Source organism: Thalassophryne amazonica, chromosome 18 (assembly GCF_902500255.1).
Source record: "Thalassophryne amazonica chromosome 18, fThaAma1.1, whole genome shotgun sequence".
Lineage (NCBI taxonomy): Eukaryota > Metazoa > Chordata > Actinopteri > Batrachoidiformes > Batrachoididae > Thalassophryne > Thalassophryne amazonica.
In genome coordinates this window covers 33282878-33304535 of record NC_047120.1, presented here as the reverse complement: position 1 = coordinate 33304535, position 21658 = coordinate 33282878, and the positions used below count along the sequence as shown (strand labels likewise).

Sequence of the window (21658 nt, the reverse complement as noted above, 5' to 3'; positions counted from 1 at the left end):
AAACACTAAAATCAAACATTGTAGTCTGTTTGTTGTGCGTTTATAGCCACCAAGCAGACTGGCTGCCTGTCGCTTGCTGATGATATCATCATTAAATGAAAATGGTGATTGGCCGGTTGATGCAGGGAGCATTGTGGGTAGTGTAGTTCAGGTTCACTAACAGGTAAGAATTTCTATTTACTACGTGTATTTTATTCTGCCAATCAGTGCATTAATGGATGTATTTCGATTGTTTAAGCCGCAGGGTTCAAACCGTGTGGGGAAAAAAGCGGCAATTTTTAGCTCATAAATGACGGTGTATCGAATACCGAGATAAACTGTGACTTCTCATACTGTTACGGTTTTGGTGCGGGATGGAAGCCAACCCAGGATTTGAACTGGACCCAAACGCAAGGAAGCAGAGATGGAAGGAATGAATAACTGATATTTAATTACATACGAATCAACAAAACAATTTATTAAGTCAGGCGGTCTGTAGAGTGGAGGACACGGCCCACTCCAGGCGATGGAAGACCTGGAAGCCACAGCGAGAACTGGACCAGGAGGGGAGCCGGCACCAGGTGGCTTCAACGGAGCTGAGTTTCTCAGGAACTATGCTGTCTGACAGCTGAACAGAAGCAGAAGGTTGTTTGGTAGGTTCGTAGAGTGTTCATTCGTTCACTCAACCAGTGAATCAGTCATCCATCAGCAAATCCTCCTCTTCAACAACAACATAATTATCAAACACAAGTTGGTTTCATCAACATCAACAAGTCTCTGGCAATCAACAGCTGCATCACCAGGCTTTAAATGCAGCAGCTCCTGATCAGGTGGAAACGAGCTGCAGGTGATGTTCCTGATCAGGTGGAAATGAGCTGCAGGTGAGGTCTCCAGATGCTCAGCTCCGCTTGCACGCCACCTGGTCAGAAATAAAGAAAACAAAAACCAGCCAAACAGCCCAGACCATGACACATACTGTGTTTTACTGCTTTTGAAAGATGACAATGTTTGAGGTTTTATTTTTTTGTTCATTTTTTGTGCATTCTTTGTGTTTGTGATCCTTGAATTTACCTAGCAGCCCTTCCGGCGCTTAAAGTGAAACTGGTTTGTCAGAAGCCGGCAGTGTAATCTGATATGGCCGCATCCAAATCAATACTAATTATCGGTTATCTGTAATAAAGATACATTTTTTTAGCAGTTTATCGTCATAAAAGATAACTTTTCAGTTATCTGATCAATGGTTATCGAAGCTACCTTTTGAGTTAGCTGTGCCCACCACTGAATTCTCTGTGACGTCATCCACAGGTTTTCTCATGAACAGGTTTGAAGATCAAATTAAGTAGTTCCAAGCAGTGCCTGTCTCCACCTAACTTCCCGCAAAACCATGAATGTGTCAAGAGGTGGAGGGTAGCGTGAGCAAAGCAGGGACAGTTGCCCTACGGTCACATTAGCTACAAATGACGACAACATGCCAATAGGCTTTGTTGCTTGATGGTTCCGTAAGATGTCTTGTAAATCACTTCAGAAGTGTTGCCTGGGTAAAAAACATTGTTTTTAGATTTAAAAATGTTTATTTCTCAGTAACTTTTGCAAAATATTTGAGAAACATAGATTTATACAGAAGCCGTCACTTTGCCTCTGTCGCTAATGTTGACCATAGGGTTAGTGTTGACAGGTCGTTAACCCTCACATTAATGTCTATGTACAGTTTAGAGCCACCACCTGCCTACCTACCCAGCATGATTGACTAAATTAATGATGTAATTCGATAGTCGTGTGTCCTTCTCTCTAAGCAGTACTGAATAGTTATAATAATAGTATATTATTGTGTCTTTCTATCTGAGACAGATGCTCAAAGTACATAAAAGTGATGTCTCACATTCACCCATTCACAAATGGCAATGTCAGGGTGGTCAGCTGCACTGTGGTCGCCAATGGGAGATTAAAGACTTTTCTCAAGGGAGGTTTTCCAGTGTGATCGGGGCATTAAACCTATGACCCTCTGGTCAGAAGCAAGCTTCATACAGCTCTATAGGTCACCACTGCGGGGGGGAGAGAGAGAGCCCTCCTTGTGGCTGCTGCAATGTTGTGCAGGCAGCCGATTCATCATGACCGAATAAATGACAGAGAGAGAGAGCGAGTGAGCATTGGCGTCAGCATGCAGTCTGTCATCCTCCTTCCTCTACCTTTCACGCTCCTTAACACACACAGATATTGTTGGTCTGTACTTGGGTGGCTTTTGCAGATGTGCACAATAGTGTGTGTATAGGCACATAGAACCACGATTCTTCCCGTGTGTGTGTGTGTGCTGTAGATCTCAGTAGAAGCCTAAGGGACACTGTTGTGTCAATATTTTACCTTTCACTGCAAACGCTCCTCGGAGCTCTTTCCTCTAATTACACACGAGAGAGCGACTCCTTGTTTATGTACCATGTTCTTTGCCTTTTTTGCACATCTGCAGTGTCACACAGGTTGTTTTCTGTCCATCCATCCTGCAGGATGATTTCAAAATACAACATGGGTATGAAGCGCGCACACTATGGGAGGGGAAATAAAATAAGTTGGAAAAGCCTGAAACCCGGTGCAGGCTGGGATGTTGATTCTCAGTCATCCCTAAATTCCTCGACATCCTGCGGTGTGAATGACCACACATTGTTGACTATGTGACACAAAATCACAAACAAATAGGGTGCGGCTGGGCAAAAAAAAAATGGATGGACTTGGGCTCCTCATTTGTCATGGGTGTGTTGTGGATCAGCGTATTCTCCTAAACAAATACTTTAGTAAAATATATAAAAAATGGTGCATTAAAAAGAATGTCCTGGATCAAGACTAATGCTGCGTTTACACATAACGACAAGTCACGAATGCCACGAAGTACACATTCTTGGCCGCTGATCACGAATGTGATTATTCGGAGCAGAGGCGTCAGGTGTCCTCAGGAACTGCTGCAACCTGTTACCACACATTACGATTAATGGCACATGTTGCGCACGGTCAAGAATAGTGTTCCGCGTTGTTATGCGCTATCGCGCGCTATTGCGCGTAACAGCGCATCGTTAAGTTCTGTCACGTTGTGAACGAGGTGAATTGTCTCCACACACACACACACACACCCATATTCATCCAACCAAATTCAGATCGCTCCAGTTTTTCAGAAGAACTTTGTGACTGCATGCGTAGTTGGGCTCTGTGTCATGGAGTGGCGCAGAGAGGAGGAGGAGGACAGCGCCAGATGTGTGGCTTCATGCGGCTCTCATCTGGCGCATTTTCCCAAACATCAGGCACATGCAGCAGGTGGAACACCTGCAGGAACGCGCTGAAGACCACTGAAATTTGACTTTTAGCTGACTTGGTGTCAGCAACCAAACTGAATGTTATGCAGCAGGGTTTAATTGTGCGCACGCTTCTTCCTCCCCCGGACTGGAGGAGGTGCAGAGATGTCTGGCTGCACGTGAGTCTCCTCTCGCTCCTCTGGTTGCTCAGACTCGTTCTCCCGCTCATCGGTTACAACAGCAGGTGGAACACCTGCAGGAGCGTCCTGAGGAGCTTCAGCAGGAACTGTGGACCCACATTTGGAGCAGAGTTTAATTGTGCGCACGTGACAGAAAACTGATTCGTCGTGGCGCGCAGTGAAATGTGACGCCGCGTTACAAGTCGTGTCAAAACTTGACAGGTTCCGTGTCACTTTGTAATAACGCGTGACAGTTTGGGCTCCAAGAACCATCACAGGAACCACTACGAACATTGTCACGTTCTGTTAAGGATCAGTACTCATCAAGACGGATCAATACGCTCAGTTGCGACCTCCACAACGTGAGACGAAATGAGGGTGGTGTGTGACATTCGTGGAAGATTTTTTGACACGAATATCAAGAATATCACGCACCAACACGCACTATTAAGAAACCTATTCAGATGCGTTAAGTCACATTAAGAATGTCAGGAATGTGTCACGAATGACAGAAAAATGACGTTCGTAATGCCTCTTGCTTATGTGTAAACGCACCTTAAGGTCCAGGGCACACATCCATGAAGCAGCCTAATGCCGCGTTCACACCGGGCGCGACGCGAGCGACAGGTTGCCATGTAATCCCTATGGAAGGAAACGTTTTGGCACCAAGCCACGTAGCACGACACGATGGACGCGAGTGAAGCGATTTTGAGCGATTGGCGCGATATTGCGTCGTATCACGTCACGTTGCCCTCCTCCCCAAGTTGAAAAATCTGAACTTTTTCATCTTGTCGCGCTGCGATGACCAATCAGGGACTGAATACGTAGTGCCATGGAGATGTCTGGAGTTTGACTGAGTGGGATGTGAACATGTCCTGTCTCTGGTAGCCAGCCTGTGAGCAGGACTTATGTCCCTTTTGTCCTTTATTTCACAATTATGACAGAGTTTGGGCGAAGAGCGAGCGGCAGCCCCGCAGCAGCGGGAGCGGAGTTTCTTTTTTTCTGTTACGTGCACACGCGAGCGAATCGGCCGTGGACATTAATTTATTTATTAACTACACAGGTGTATAATAAAAAAAATGGTGACTGGTTTCTAAACACAATTATGAGTTTTTTTGGGGGGAAGAGCGAGCAGCAGCCCCACAGCAGGGGCAGCGGAGTTTCTTTTTTTTTTTAATTTATTTATTGTTTGTCTGGTTTGGGAACCACAGAATCTCGTCTCTGCTGTTTGTGGACGATGTGGTTCTGTTGGCTTCGTCAAATCAGGACCTTCAGCGTGCACTGGGGCGGTTTGCAGCCGAGTGTGAAGCGTCCGGGATGAAAATCAGCACCTCCAAATCCGAGGCCATGGTTCTCAACCGGAAAAAGGTGCTTTGCCCTCTTCAGGTCGGTGGAGTGTCCTTGCCTCAAGTGGAGGAGTTTAAGTGTCTCGGGATCTTGTTCACGAGTGAGGGACGGATTGGAGCGTGAGATCGATAGACGGCTCGGTGCAGCATCGGCAGTGATGCGGTCACTGTATCGGACCATCGTGGTGAAGAGAGAGCTGAGTGGGGGGGGCAAAGCTCTCGATTTACCGATCGATCTACGTTCCGATCCTCACCTATGGTCATGAGATTTGGCTCATGACCAAAAGAACGAGATCGCGAGTACAAGTGGCTGAGATGAGTTTCCTCCACAGGGTGGCTGGGCGCTCCCTTAGAGATAGGGTGAGGAGCTCGGAGTCGAACCGCTGTTCCTCCACGTCGAAAGGAGTCAGTTGAGGTGGCTTGGGCATCTTTTCTGGATGCCCCCTGGACGCGTCGCTGGAGAGGTGTTCCGGGCACGTCCCATTGGGAGGAGGCCCCAGGGAAGACCCAGGACACGCTGGAGGGACTGCATCTCTCGGCTGGCTTGGGAAAGCCTTGGTTTGGGAAAGCGGAAGAAAATAGATGGATTTATTGTTTACATGTGTGCGCGTGAACGGGACACGAGGTCCTCAAACTGGGTCCTGCAGAGGCGGAAGGACCGCTGAAAGCGGCCATCATTCAGACGCAGCTCCTGCAGTAAATAATGATACTCCCCGAATTGGGAACGTCTCATGACATTTGTCAGCTTTCCACAACAGCTTGCTCCGTGTGATCAAGGTCCGTCATGTTAACTTGACTGACAACCGGAGACGGTGAGCAGAATGGAAGCTCCTCCTATTAGATGACGCACTGGGGCGAATTTTCGCAGTGAAAGCAGAGCGACACACCGGACGATGGTGGCGCGTCTGTCGCCACGCGATCTCCGCGAATTTGTGGCGTCTGATCGCGCCCGGTGTGAACGCGGCATAGCACTAAAAATAGCTCCTAGTGACGTTATTCTAAGAAAAATCTTAGAAATCCTGGAATTCTTACATTTCTTAGAATTGGTAAGATGAAAGTTATCCACAAAGCATCTTAGGCCTAAAGAGAGCGCCTAAGGTGCCAAACTGGCAGGAGGGAGGAGGATGTTTAAGAAGTCTAATAGCGTCTTAAGTACTGTGTTACAACAGTACTTAAGCTGTGTAACAATTAATTTATCTTAGCTGGGTTTCGTCATCGTAACAAAGTTATCCTCACGATTACATGTCTTAATGCAGTTCAGGTTATAAGATCATTTGATTTCACTGTCCATTCATGACGAGGAGGGTGGAGTGCATTTTTTTAAAATTTCTCCTCCCCTTTCTATGACAACCAGTCACAGCTCTTAGAGGACTGTGTCGTACCTATCAACAAGATCAACCCCGCCTCCTCACAAGGATAGTAGTTTCTGTCCCCTCCTTGCTCAGACTTGCTCTCAGACCCCTGCTGGCTCACTGTAAGGCTAAGATTCTTTTCCAGGAAATTTTAGGCTAAGTTAGGAGCTCTTTGAGAGGACTTTGAGTTGCTTTGAGGATACAGGCCCTGACTTGCAGTGATTTCCTGGACTCGTCCAGCAGATCTATTTGTAGAAAAAGTGTTAAACTTGTAAAGGCATTCACTTATCTCGGCAGTGGTATTCACGTGTGTGGGTCCTCGGCCTCTGAGATTGTGAGATGCTTGGGAAGAGCTTGTGGAGTGATGAGGTCATTGATCAGAGTTGTTTGGTGATGCCAGTATCTTTGCAGGACAAAGAAGGTCCAAGTCTTTATGCTCCTGGTGCTTTCTGTCTTACTGTATGATTAGGAGATGTGGACACTAATCAGTGAACTAAGGTGTAAATACTTTCTGTAAATACTAGAAACTTCATTTCACTTCTCAAATATCAGTGTGTTCGTCTGCTATATGATATATTTAACTGAAATTTCTGATCCAGACAACCAATGATTTATAAAATTATCAGGGGTGCCCAAACTTTTGCATACACCTGTATCTATCTGTGGTGCAAATTTGGTGAGAATCTGTGAAGTAGTTTTGACATAATCTTTCAAAGTGTATATAAAGTGAAATCTTGATCCAGAATCTGGATCCAGATCCACATCACCTCCAAAATGTAATGGGTTCTTCCATGGCCTAATATGTATCTGTGTTGACAGTTTCATCAAATGTGTGCAGTGGTTTTGTGGGATCTCCCAATTTTAAATGATGCATCATGTAATGCTTTGAATGCTGAAATCACCATTCAAGAGATAGTATCAGTAATTAAATCCTTTCCCAGTGGCAAGGCTGCAGGTCAAGATGGCTTTGGCATTGCAATTTACAAACAAATGCTGAAAAAATTGCCCCTTTGTTACTTAGAATGTTTAAGCATTCATTTCAAACTAAGGAATTCCCACGAACATTATATGATGCCAACATCTCATTATTATTGAAGGAAGGGAAGGATGAAATGGAACCTTCATCTTATCATCCCATTTCCTTATTAAATACTGATTTGAAAATACTCAAAGTTATTGGCAAATAGATTAAATAACCACATTAGCTCAATCATTCATCCTGACCAGACTGGGTTTGTACCTAATAGGTTTTAATTTTTTAACGTTAGGAGACTAATGAACATCATGTATCATCGACATTGGCAAACTCAAAAAGTCGCGGCTTTATGCTTAGACGCAGAAAAGGCATTTGAGCAGGTGGAATGGGCCTATATGGTGGTAGTATTAGAAAGATTGGGTCTGGGTGAAGTTATTATATAGGCATCTGTCAGCTTCCATTTTTACCAACCAAGAACAATCAGCGCCTTTCCCTTTGCATCGGGGCACCCGTCAGGGTTGTCCCCTAAGCCCCCTGCTTTTTGCAATTGCAGTTGAGCCCCTCGCCATAGCGATTAGGAACAGCCCCTCCATTAACCCAATCCGGTTAGGAAGAGTTGATCATTCCATATCAATGTATGTTGATGATGTGGTTATGTTTTTATCTAATCCTGAAAGCTCAGTTCCAGGTTTATTAGAATTGGTAAAATCTTTTGGGGAAATTTCTGGCTATACCATTAATTAGCAGAAAAGTGAATTTATGGTTCTGGGGGCTGATCTTGATGCAGATTTTTTAGAAAATCTCCCTTTAAAAAAAAACTGACCAGTTAAAATATCTAGGTGTTACCTTGCCAAAAAAATCCTAAGTTAATTTTTAAGTATAATCATCTTGATAAGATTGAAAAATTAAAACAGGATATTGAGAAATGGAGAAGCCTTCCTATTTCTATGATAGGTCGTATAAATGCAATAAAAATGGTCTCAATTCCAAAATTTTGGTACATTTTCCAAAACTTGCCCATTTACTTGACAAAGCAATTCTATAAATCTATAGATTCAGTAATTCTTCCTTTTTATTTGGGCCTGTAAAGCCCACAGAATAACTAAAACTAATTTTCTGTAAGCCCAAATCGATGGGGGGGGGGGGGCTAGTTTTGCCCAACTTTCAACATTACTATTGGGCAGCACTCTGCCGCACGTTGGTCTACTGGCAAACGGAGTACAAATTGGACTCAATGCCTGACATTCCTCCTTGGGTGGCCATTGAAAATGAAGAGGTTGAAAATAGTTCTCTCCTTGCCCTTCTTTTTTCGCCTCCTAGTCCAAATGTTAAGGTGCATAATTTTGTTGTCTCAAACTGTATAAAAATGCTTAATCAAATCAGGAAAAAATATTCCTTACCAAATACAAATATTCATACACCGATATCTCGTAATCACGCTTTCCCCCATCTTTGTTAGATGCCTCGTTTGACAATTGGAAGAAAAAAGGAATTGTTTCTCTTAAGGATTTATATGTTGCTAGACAGTTTGCCTCATTTGCTCAACTAAAAGATAAGTTCTCTCTGCCTGCAGTGCATTTTTTTTCAATATCTGCAAGTTAGAAGCTATGTTCGCCAGAATATCCCTGAATTCGAGTCCTTACCTGAGGAGGTGCCAATTTACAGCTTCTCTCACGCTCACCTGAATCCAACAAGTTGGTGTCTGGAGTTTGTTAATGTTTTTTTAGTTCAGTGTACTCTTTAACTCTTGAAAAAATGCATGGGAAAGGGGGAGCTGGGCTGACAGATAGAGGACGAGGAATGGGAGGAGAGTCTGAACAAAATCCGGTCCTGACTCTATAAATGCAAGGCATCAATTAATTCATTTAAGATGCCACCTAAAACAAACAACGTGTGGTGTGTGTGTGTATGTATATATATTATATATGTATATATATATATGTATATGTAAATATATGTATATTGTATATGTATATAATATATATACGTGCACCTGTTTCCAGTGCACGTTGGCCTCCGCCAGGGATGCTTTGCTTGAGCTGCTGCCCCCGTGACCCGACTCCGGATAAAGAAAATGGATGGATGGATGGATGGTATATATATATGTATATATGTGTGTATATGTATGTGTGTGTGTGTGTATATGTATGTGTGTGTGTGTGTATATGTATGTGTGTGTGTGTGTATATGTATGTGTGTGTGTGTGTACAGTGAGGAAAATAAGAAATGGCACACGACGGTCCCGGCTCCACAGAGCCATCCGTTTAGAAATGATCCGGTGGTTTGTGGCTCTCGATGGCGGCACGGAGCGCGGCGCGCCGAGCGTCCTTAAAGCCGTCCTTAAAGCTTTAGTAACAGTCCTTATTCTCTGTGAAGCCCGTAAAATTTTCACCGAAAGCCAGATAAATTTTTTGAATGGTTTCCAGCTGCCAGTCTCTAACAGTTTCTGAAAAAATTGTGATGGAAAAAAAGCCCAAATCATTCCGCCATTTCCTGACAATGAAAATCTGCCGAGGGGGTGGACCACTCCTCACTCAAAGCCTGCTCACAGGCGAATGACGCAACCGACAGGCGTGGAAAAACTCAGGCATGCACACGAGGGTTCAAGCTTGTCTGACACAATCACACGTGATTCAAATCTATATGTTTTTTGAAAAAAATAAGGTCGGATACTTTTCTAGTAGACCTCGTATGTGTTATTTGATTTTTGTCTCTGTTTGTTTGTTTGTGGTTTTTTTTTTTTTTTTGCATACTTGACAGGAATGTTTGGGGGTTCTTTACTGTTCAGTTATTACTCTTTGTTCACTTTGTATATAAATCTGCAAAATGTTAATAAATACATTTGGCTATATATATATATATATATATATATATATATATATATATGTGTGTGTGTGTGTGTGTGCAGTGGTTTTGACGTAATCCTGCTAACAGTGGCCTAATCCTTCAAAGCCTATATAAAGTGAAACTTGATCCAGCATCCGCATCTGGATCTGGATCAACTCCAAAATTTAATAGGTTTTTCCATTCACCGTATAGAGGTTTCAAGTCCTGCAAAATCTCGCAGAACTTTGAAGAGCTCACCGCGCTGCCAGATGTCATTAACATTGAGAACTGCTTTGGATCGGCCTGATAACACTGCAATTTAACCGCTGCACAAGGACAACAGCATTAACATTGCAACATAAAACTCTTTGGATATTGTGCCTAAACCTCTTGTGAATATATTATCTGGAGTTTTAGACATTGTTATTGTGTTTGTTTTATGTAAACATGTGTGATGCTCAGGTTGTTTCTCTGTTATTTTCAATGGGAATCCCTGTGATCACTTCCTGTTCATGTCCTTTGGGGGAAAGTGAAGTTTGCTCTTTAACGTCCTGCTTATTGTCCTTTACAACACTGTTTGTCCTGTTTGTTCCAGAGTAATATATATAAAATGTCTGAAATTCAGTTTGCGTTTATGAAATTCCACGCATGTTAAATGTAGCAGGCACTGAATATGTGGAACATTGTTTAGCAGGTTCAGGGTCTTATCCATGCAGTCTCTTATTAATGTGATGAAAGCATAAAAAAACATTTTGGTGGTTTCTCTGTTATTTGACTCTCTGTTGCGCAAGGGATTATGGGATATCTCAATAGGGCAAATGGTCTAATATCTATCTGTGGTGAAAATTTCATTGAAATCCATGCAGTTGTTTTGATGTAATCCTGCTAGCAGGCAGGCAGACAGACAGACAGACAGACAAATAAATAAATGCATTTTATTACGTCCTTGGCAGACATAGTAATAATTTTCTATATGTATATTGCTAATCAAACATCAAAGCCATGGGTGGAAAGATCTGTGTAAATCCTGTCATACACTGCGGTTGGGCATTCAGCGGAGAAGAGACAGAAATATAACCAGGACTCTCCACTCTGACAGTGTACAGCAAGTAACAAAAATAAGACCGATTTATTCAGTTTCTTTTTCCTGTCCATGTTGTTTTCCAGGTTTTGTGGCATCTCGACATCTTCCGCAGAAGTTTTCGACAGCTCACCACCCACAAGTGCATGGAGGACTCATGCATCTTCTGTGCTTTAAAGGTAAAAAGTGTTGTTATTTTGTGCAATGATAGCTTGAAGTCGACTCACAGTCCCGTCAAAAGTGTTGGAATGATGACCCCAACAAGTCATTTCTTTCTGCTGTACACTGAAGACATTTGGGTTTGAAGTGAAAATATGAATACGGGAAGACATTTCTGAATGGCAGCTTTTGTCATATTTAAGTCTACATTTATTCAAGAACATAGGACATGGCATCTTTTGTATCACACCAATTTTGGGATGAACCAATATATTGAAACTGATCTGTCTTAAAGTATATAGCACAGTAATTGGTTCCATAGCTCTTGCTTGCTGTAACTACTAGGATGATACACTTACTGTATCTCCTAATTTGATACATATCACGATACTTCGGTGCTGATTCAATGTGCAACTTGATTCTTAAGAAATGTCATTCTACCTGTACTGCAATTTGATATAACAATAAACAATCTTGCTCATGAGTGGAGGTAAGATGTAGTGTGAGATCAACACAGAGATTGGGGCTGCATCTGAGGTTTTGCGGACACTGTAGTGGACCATTGTGTTGAAGAAAGTCCATTTATACTCCTACTTCCTCCTAGGGTCATGAGGTTTGGTAATGAACTGAAAGAGCAAAGTCGTGGATACAGCAATGAGCAAGAAGAGTTCACCTGCCTGGTGCACCATAGAGACATCACTAAATATAACCAATTAAGAATACAGTTGCACACTCCTAATGCAAACTATTTAGGCCACTACATACAGCCAATTTGTATTGGAAATGAGTACCTGAAAGACAACAGCTTACTTCAAAAAGCAGTTAATTATCTCATTACCACATCTGCAGTATGCTTCTCCTGTGTGTGTTTGCGGGTGGGTGGGAGGAGGCTTTTGATTTGCATTGTTCTTGAACATATGACTCATGATATTACCTCTAAAAGTGTATTATACAACTGGATATAGTGTTACAAAAAGCTAACAAAATGACAATCTATTGTTCTAATCAAACTGCAACTACTACTTTGTAGAATTGCATTCCTTAGGGCCCCTTCATACATAACATGATTGAAGGCAACTAGTGCATGAAGGAGGAATTGCATGCCATTTGTGAAAAATCTGAGCCACCTCAAACGCCTTGTATACCTGTCACCACAACCATCACGCACACAAGCGGCTGAAAGATAGCGAATGCCCTGCACGTGCTCATTCGTTCCCAGGTGTCGGCCAAATATCAGGTGTCACACATGAACATCTAACACCGCGCGTTGTACGCTTAAAAAAGGCAGGACAGTGGCACACGAAAGTGGCATAACCTAGCAATACACATGGGTGTAACTGCACCGATGCAGACAGATGCAGGACTAACACATAGTAATACATACATAAAATTAAAATCACAGAACAAAGCAACAGAGAGTGAGCCTTTTTTCCTCTCTGAGTTGCGAGGTCTGCTGACAGAGGTGGATGTATCCCCCTGTGACATGCAGCTGGTCAGATAACTGTGCTCCCATGTCACAGCTCGGGAACACCTGTAGTGGCTTGTAGGATATGAAGTTACATAACTACATTGTGAAGCGTGGACGTCGGCATGCTGTCCTCTTGTGGGAATAAATTAAAACATATCGCTTCAGCTGACCGTTGCGTCAGAGCACAGCAAAGCTGCTGAACATCGTGGCATGCAGGAAATCACCCCACGGGATGCCCCCGCGAGGTGCGTGTCACTGTAGGATTTCCCCACATTGTAATAAGTAAAACACATATCACATTTGTAGTGGATCACTGCTGATGTGTTTAAGACACGAGAGCCCGACTCTTCATGACACGGGAGCCAGCTGGCTCTTCATGAGACGAGAGCATTAGGTAATTCATGTAAAACATGAAAGAGAGAATGGTAATCCAACGTCATTTCATTACTTCCTGGTGTAGGTCTAGGCGGAGGCTAAATCCACTCTTTATACCAGGAATTAAATATTATAAAGTGCGGTGTTTTTAAATTTTTTTTTCTTCTGCTGCTGTGTGCGCAACTTTCCAAGTGCTCGCATTGTGTTCATGTGCGTGAATACAAGCGTGCACAAAACTATTGCTGTGGTTTCGTGCACTCCTGATCGACCATGCGTTGCTCCCGACAGCAGGTGGAATGTTTCGTGGTTCCTCATTTCGTTTTTGGTTTGCGGATTTTCTTCCGGTTTCTGCTTCTTTGTGTTATGTGTGAAGGGGCCCTTAGGGTAGTGTCTCACTGGGCTGCCACTGTTGGCAAGTAGTTGCAGATACAAATTTGCAACAAAATGTGCAGATCTAGCTTTTGGAATCTCACTGAATCGGTACTGATGACACATTTACAAGATAGTTTATATATGGCTGGTCACGTGGAGCACATGATTTAAATGCGAACAAACTGCGACATATTTGCGACACTCCAAATAATTTGTGGCATTCGGAAAATAGGTGTGCATAATTTCACGCCTGTCTCATGCCCCGAATGTCATATTCTCATTTTGTCTTCAATCACTCACCATTTAGTATCATAGGTTCCCAATCCCTTAAGGTACTCTCACTGGGCTGCGACAGTTTGCAAACATCATTTGTGAGGGATTTCTCAAGATTTCACGCAACATTTGCTGGGTAGTGCCATCCCTTCACATGAGTCACAGGGTGTCACTCACATGTTACCTGAATTTCGAACAGTTCAAAGTTGGCGAGGCAGCAAAAGTCCTTACTAAGTACTCACAGAGCCATTGCAAGCGTTGCAAAGCCCTGCAAAAATTGTGAGAGGACTTTTTCAGGAGTTGACGACAGATGAAACTACATTGCGAGTGATTGGAGATAAAACTGAAGATCTGACATTGCTAGTGGGAGTAACGCATGAGCTGCCCTGGGAGCACGCCAAAATAGCAGCGATGATCGGAGAGAGACTGTGCTTCTGAAAAAGGCTGAGGGAGTCCAGCAGCCACCCTGGCTTGTGCCATCCTTGCACCAGCCATGACCTCTTTAGTGGCGTGGACTGCTGGATATTCTGCAAGTGGGTGAGTGCCCTGTTCAGAGTTTCCCTCCTATTGTACTTGTACTTTTCCCTCTTTGGAGCCAGGCTAGGCTTTTTATTATTATTTTTTATTCATTATTATTTTATTATTTATATTTATTATTATCATTTATACTACTGTTCCTTCTTGGGTACAGTGGGGGAATTTCCACATCTATTGACATGGATAATGGTGGGTGTTGTGGTGGGGTGTTTGTGATGTTACTTGGGAGGTGGACTGCTACTGGGGAGATGGGGGCCTTGGTTTCGGCGGGAGGATGCTGTCCCGCTCTCGTGTGGGTGTCATACTGACGTTGGGCTTTGGTGTGGGTTGGGGTACAGGGGAGAGGGTGGTCAGCTGCAGGACTTGGCAGGTCATGGGGGGGTCCTGCGGGATGTGTTGGGGGAGTCGCGGGTGGGGGTCTGTCGCGTGCAGCCTGGCTTTGGATGTATTGGGTTTTTTTTTGCTCATCCGGGGTCGGGTCTCACCGTCGTTGGCTCTGCAGTGTCTGCCTGGGCTTGGTGATTGGACTCCCCGGCCCTCGTCCCCCTCGCTGTTCGCTCCTCCCTTTTAGCATCATGGCCTGTGTGGTGTGGTGCCAGGGCGCCTCCCTCTGGGCCTCTGCCAGTGCCCTGTGTGCTTCCCCGTGTGCATGAGGGTGTTTCCTCCGTGGGGGGTCTGGGAGTGTGTTGGGATTGTGCCTGGGTTGCTCCCCTGGTGGTTCATCAGGCTGCTACGGCCTCTCGGCCCTTCTGCTGTACTGGTTCTCCTGGTTTCCTCTGGGGCTCTGCATCCTGGACCCCTTTCCGTCAAGGTAAATGCACTCGCCCATGTGGATCCTTTCATGCTGGAGTGATCCATGTCATATGGTAAGGTTGTGTACTTGGGTGTTGGCCCAACAAACCAACCACAGTAGTGATCTGATAATTTAGCAGTGACGGGGTCTCTGTATGTGGATGGTCCGGTGTTTGTGGCCATCACCAACAATTCGGTTTTGTGTGTTCCCAAGGGGATCAAGTCTCTGGTGTCCTGGAATAGGTGTGTGGATCGTCATTAATTGCACAACAGACTGTTACTGTCATTGCTTGTTTATGTGTGGCTGTTTGTCCTGTATGTTGTATCTTGGCATCTTTGGTGTTTCACATATTTCATCACTTCACTGTTATTACTGTCACCACTTGTCTTTTGTTATTATCTGTCTCTGTTGTTTTGTTGTTCAGCCCTTCCTGATAAAAATTATCTGTTAGCTTTAAATAAAACTTTACAGGCTGATCAAGAAGGGCAGGCCTGTGAGGAATATCCGAGTGGACACTATTCGAGAAATTTAGCTGGTTTTCGGTGAAAAGTTTAACGGCTGATGAGAGATTATGGGGTGTTTCTGTCGCTGTAAGGACTTCCCACGGAGCGGGACGTCGCGCAGCGCTTCCAGGCGCCGTCGTCGGCCTGTTTCGAGCTGAAAACATCCTAATTTAAGGCTTAATTCACCCAGGACGTTGTGAGAGAACAGAGAAGATTCAGAAGAGGCCGGCATGAGGACTTTATGCGGACATTCCACTGTTTAAGGACATTTTGCAATGAAAGACGTGTGCGAAAATTCGCCGAGTCGTTTCCGTGACGACTCGGCGAATCTGTGTGCGCAGCGACAGGAAAAACACCTCCGTGTTGAAAACCATTTGTAAAATTCAGGCGGCTTTTGATGGCTTTCAACAAGTGAGTAACTGAGAAATTGTTTAACAGCTTGGGCATGTTCCAACTTGCCCGTTAAGGTTTCCAACGGAGGTGTTTTTCCTGTCGCGACCCCCCGCGGTCGGGTCCGGCCCGACATGCGACTCTGCCCGCACGTTCTTTCATTACAAAATGTCCGTTAACAATGGAATGTCCGAATAAACTCCTCGTGCCGACTTCTTCTGAAAGTTCTCTGTTCTCTGACGACTTCCTGGGTCAACAGAGCCTGAAATGTGGAAGTTTTCAACTTGAAACGGCGAGACGCTGCCGCCTCAAAGCGCAGATCGCCGTCAGGCACCGTGGGCCATCCTTAAAGCGACCACTACCCAGACCAATAATCTCTCATCAGCCTGTTAAAATTTATCGAATGGTGTCCACTCAGTTGTGCCCTACAGCTTTTGAAACAATTTTTATCAAACAAAGCAGCAGTCTCTGAGCCATTCCTAAACGATGAAAATCGACGAGGAGGGTGGGCGACTCCTCACTCAAAGACTGCCCACAGGCGAATGACGTAACCGACAGGCGTGAAAAAAACTCTCGCATGCCCACGAGGGTTCAAGCATGTCTGATGTAATCACACGTGATTCAAATCCATATGGTTTTTGAAAAAACCTCGTGTGTGTGTATGTATGTATGTATATATATATATATATATATATATATATATATATATATATATATATATATATTATACTATATATATATATATATATATATATATATATATATATATGCAGCCAGGGTGGAAAAAAAAATGACATGGATAATAGCAGCTGAGCACTTTGTGTGTAATGTGTTATTTGTACTACTTCAGTGAGATACCAACTGGGAATTTGTTGCTGTTTTATGTGTTTGGTCACCAATTTGTGTCTCCAACTACTCTCCAGTAGTAGCACCCAGTGACATACTACGTTTACAAAGTTGTCTTACATTTTGCACAGAAGGGTTTGAGACAGGTTCGAGACACCTGCAATAACTCCGACTATTTTGAGAGAAAATTTGTCATGTGAAGTTGTTCAGCATGTTCAAAATTCCAGTGACATGACAGCGAGGCCCTGCGACTCACGTGAGGAAATTGAGGACGCCCACAAACATTTCGAGACATTTTGGAAACTCCCTCACAAATGCTGTTCGCAATTTGTCGCCAACCGTCACAGCCCAGTGAGATACTACTTACACTATGTACCAAATCCCCAACCAAGTATGGTGATATGTTGCACACATGCACCTTGAGAAAGATGAGCTTTTATGTTCAAATAGACACGAGGTTACTGATGTCCAGTTTGTGATGGTGGAGGCTGTACGGCATAAAGTCATTAGCATCTGCGTTTCCCTGTCACTGCATCCCATTTGTCACTATTAGGGGTTAAATGATTTGCCAATTAACTCAAATAATTTGAATAATGAAAAATCAATGAGGCAGATTGTCTGAGGCGAGGAGTATTTTTATTAATGTTTTTACTCTTATTCATCAGAGTGTTCAGTGTACAGGTGTTTTTCATACTGCGGATTGATCATCTTTGGAGGCTTTGAAGGAAAAGGATAACAAAAGATGAAAAAAGAAGGATCAGACAGCCTATAAAAAGTTGTCTGTTTTTCCACCACATTGTGTGACACAAGGGTATCAGTGGTATCACAAAACAGTTATCAGTGTGTCCATATTGGTGGGATAAACTCAAAATTTTTGAAGATTACATGTGGGCTGCCTCAGGGTTCAGTGCTGGGTCCATTGCTGTTTCTTTTATATATCAAAAAAAAAAAAAAAAAAAAATATATATATATATATATATATATATATATATATATATATATATATATATATATATATATATATATATATATATATGACTGCTCTGTAATGAGGATCATTTGTAAAATCTTTTTTTTCTTGTGACAAGGAGCTTTGTGTGCTGAATGAATAAATAAATAAATTAAAATATTCTAAATTTGCAGCACATAGAGATGAGAAACAAAAACTGTAGAGCAGACATCGTCATTTACTAAAGCAGCCAGTAATTAATATTTTGGGCCACCATCTTGGGCCAGATATTAAATGATATTCCACATTGTTCACTGAAATGCTTAGTAAGTTCAGAAAGATTTAAGTGAAATATGCTAAATGTGCAGCCCATAGACATGAAAAACCGCTAGAGGGGACACTGTAATTTACTAAATCAATCTGTCATGAGTAGCTTAGGCTGCCATCTTGGAAAGGGATTGAATGACCTTCCGCAATCCAAACAAAGCAGCATACTTGCTTTTTGAATAAATGAATGAATGACTGAATTAATGTATTTATTCAGCACACAGATCAACAATAACAAAAACTCATTAATATACAAAAGAAACAACAGTGGACCAAGTACTGAACCCTGGGGCATCCCACAAGTAATCTTCAAGAATTCAGAATTTGCCTCACTAATATGGACACACTGATACCTATTGTGTATGTAGCTTGTTACGCATTCATGTGCCAAGCCCTTGATACCATACTTCTGTAATATATCCAGTAGCAAACTATGATCTGTAGTATCAAATGCTTTCTGTAAGTTTAACAAAACAAAACAAAAATTATTTTTTATGCCACAAAATTAGGAAGAAATGTTTGGGGAGGGGGATCTTTTCTCTGAATCATTGTAGCTCTTTAATATCATGGAGATCAATTTGTCTCATTAATACCTGCAAATGCACAGAGGGTGATCTAAAAATATTCCTTGATTTGCACATGTGTTTTAATCGTTTTAAAGTAGTAAATTGGATTCTCTTCGTCTTTTCTTTGTTTTAATGCAGATCATAATGTAAGCTAAGAGGTTTAATTTGCAGAACAAGAGAAATGTAAAAAAATGTTTTTGCAGGTTTTTTTTTTTGCCTCAATAGTGTTGCATAATAAATGATCTAATAATCATATAAGCGAATTGCTGTGGCTTCCTTAAAAATTTTAATGAACTTAGCTGGTGGAAAATTCAAAACGTCTGTCACAGAGAAAGAATTAACGCCCTTGGCTGCATCCCTGGTGGGAATTTTAGTGTATCTGCAGCAGATGAAGATGCCTGGCTTTGTTCGAAAACACAAGATCAGAAGTTGCCTGTGGTGATCCCTCTAGAAATCACTGCAACACTTTATCTCTCTCAACAGCAAAACCACCACAGTGATCTCTCTCTCTCTCTCTCTCTCTCTCTCACACACACACACACACACACACACACACACACACACACTGTTGGGTATATTCCCCCTCCATTCTCCTTGGCGCATTGCTGCAGTCAGCACACCAGAACACATACACGCACACACACACAAACACACACACACAAGCACACAGATATATATACACACACACACACACACACCTCGCTCTCAGCCAGCTGCATTACCACTGTCACTGACAGTGTTCAGCCTCCACACCCACACACTCATTCATGAAAGTTTTCTCTTGTCTTAGATTTCTTTGTAAGTAGTAATAATAATAATAATACTAGGACTGCAAGCAGTCATATACGGGCCCTCGTTCCGCGCAACCGCCTACCCAGGCCAGTGGGTGCCCTTGTGACCACGTGGGCATGTGCATGCAGGGGCAACCACTCATCACACAGTTAAAATTTTAAACAAATCACACAGTGCATCAAGGAGTTATGACATGTTGATTGTTAATCCACTAGGGGGCGCTCAGTGTACAAACAGAGGGGCTGGGTGTGTTCAGGGGCCTACCATCATCATACATGTGAAGTTTCAAGTCAATCAGGCAAAGCATGAAGGAGTTATCATGACTTGATGTTCCATGGCAAAGGGTCAAAATGGCGGCACCATAGCGGCCACACCCTTCAACATAGAGAAAAACTTTCGATAACTTTTGGGGGCGCTATGGTGCAGGTGGGAACTTAAGATATGTAGACATTCAGGGCGGAGCCCTCATCATGTCCAGCAAGTTTGAAGGATCTACGATGAAGTATGTGGGCGTGACAGCCGTTCGAAGTGAAATGGCGTGCTCCGAAAAGCTCGTCAAAGTTTGACGACCCCTAGCAGCCACGCCTTTTGACTTAATTAGAATCTTTTGATAACTTTTGATCACCATTGTGTTGTGATGATTTTGACCAAATTTGAAGACGATCGGATGAAATCCCTAGGATGAGTTCGTTCAAATGTAAGTAGTGGAAATGGCCAAAAATGGCAAAAATTTGTTCAAAATCGAAACTTAAAATCAAAATGGCCGACCCTGAAGTGTATAAAGCCATATTCATTGGTAAACAACTTGATAACTGATATTATCATATACCTATAAATGATACGCCAATATGATTGGATAAAACACTAAAGAATAAATAGCAATACACCCTTTTTGCAGACGGTAATATTTTTCATACCATCCGAGTAATCAGCCAATCCGAACAGCGGAGCGGCGCCACGACGAAGAGGCGCGGTCAGAGGAACTGTGAAATACTGGTGAGTCACTATTAATAATTTCTTATGTGTCCAACCTCGTAGGTTGAACGTTAAAATTAAATTCGTTAGTCCTAAAAGCCATCATAATTATTTATAGGAAACCATTCTATTTTTTTCTACTAAGGTTTGAACTTTGAGTGTTTATACAGGAGAGACAAGTGAGAAAATGTTAATGCCTGTTTGAGAAAAGTGTATAAAGTGTGTCGTGAGGGGTTTTACAGCCTTAAAACATCTATAATAATTGTAAAAAATAACACTGACTACTTTGCGGATTTCGCCTATCGCAGGTTATTTTTAGAACGTAACTCCCGCGATAAACGAGGGACCACTGTATATGATAAAATCGTTATCAAGTTGTTCACCAATGAATATGGCTTTTTACACCCTTCAGAAAACCATATAACATTTAACATTTATCATTTATCCTTTACAGGCCTCAGGGTGTATGGTTTTCTTCAGGGTGTATAAAGCCATATTCATTGGTGAACAACTTGATAACTGATAATATTTAATTAAATCTGAAATTTAATTAAATATGTCAAAAGGGGAACTTTCCTTCCAGATCACAGGAAAATATTAATATTGATCAGTCTTGAATCTGAAAGTCATGAGTTCTGAACACAATTGATTAACATGTGTCTTCAACTGGACACAAAAAATATAACGCAGTGCTGAAGTACCCTCGGCCATATGAGCCTTGTGTTCTTCATAATTTGCAGTTGTGTAATTAATTATTAAGATCCTGCTGTCTTACATACAATTTGTACATGTTCAATGAAGCCCCTCTATTAATTAGTCAATCAAAAACAATAGTTATGTTTTAACAGCGTCTGAAGGAGGCTTTGCATGTGCATGTACATGAGTTTTTGACCAAAGCGGAAGTTATGCAAATCAAGGAATATTTGTAGATCACCATCTGTGCATTTGCTGGTATTGATGAGACAAATTTAACTCTATAGGAAGATAGCTTTGAGTTAGCGGATGTTAGCATGCATGCTAATGTTGCAATATGTGTTACGAGGTTACAAAAACAGCACTTTCAGTTTTAGAAGTGTTTATTTCTCGCTAGCTTTTACATAATATATGAGAGACATGCACACAAGGGAAAGCGGTTTTGACCAGACCAGCCACTGACGCCATGGTGCAGCTCTACTCTGATTGGCTGTCATCCTCCGCCACTCAAAAACAAAGCCAAACTGATTAAAACAGAATGTGACTTTTTAACCTCTTAAAATATGTCAAGGTTATCCATCTTTGAACTTGTCCAAGGTCTGTGTCCCAATAATAATCCCTGTGAA

General features: G+C 42.6%; 1 protein-coding gene across 1 annotated transcript in view; it reads left to right on the top strand.

Annotated features, from left to right (window-relative positions):
• The window catches only part of usp54b (ubiquitin specific peptidase 54b), a 206017-nt gene that overhangs the window by 45632 nt on the left and 138727 nt on the right, over positions 1 to 21658 (top strand). Inside the window, exon 3 of the mRNA XM_034193455.1 lies at positions 11101 to 11193. Within this exon, the coding sequence (XP_034049346.1) occupies positions 11101 to 11193 (93 nt within the window). The remainder of the gene's footprint in view (positions 1 to 11100; positions 11194 to 21658) is intronic.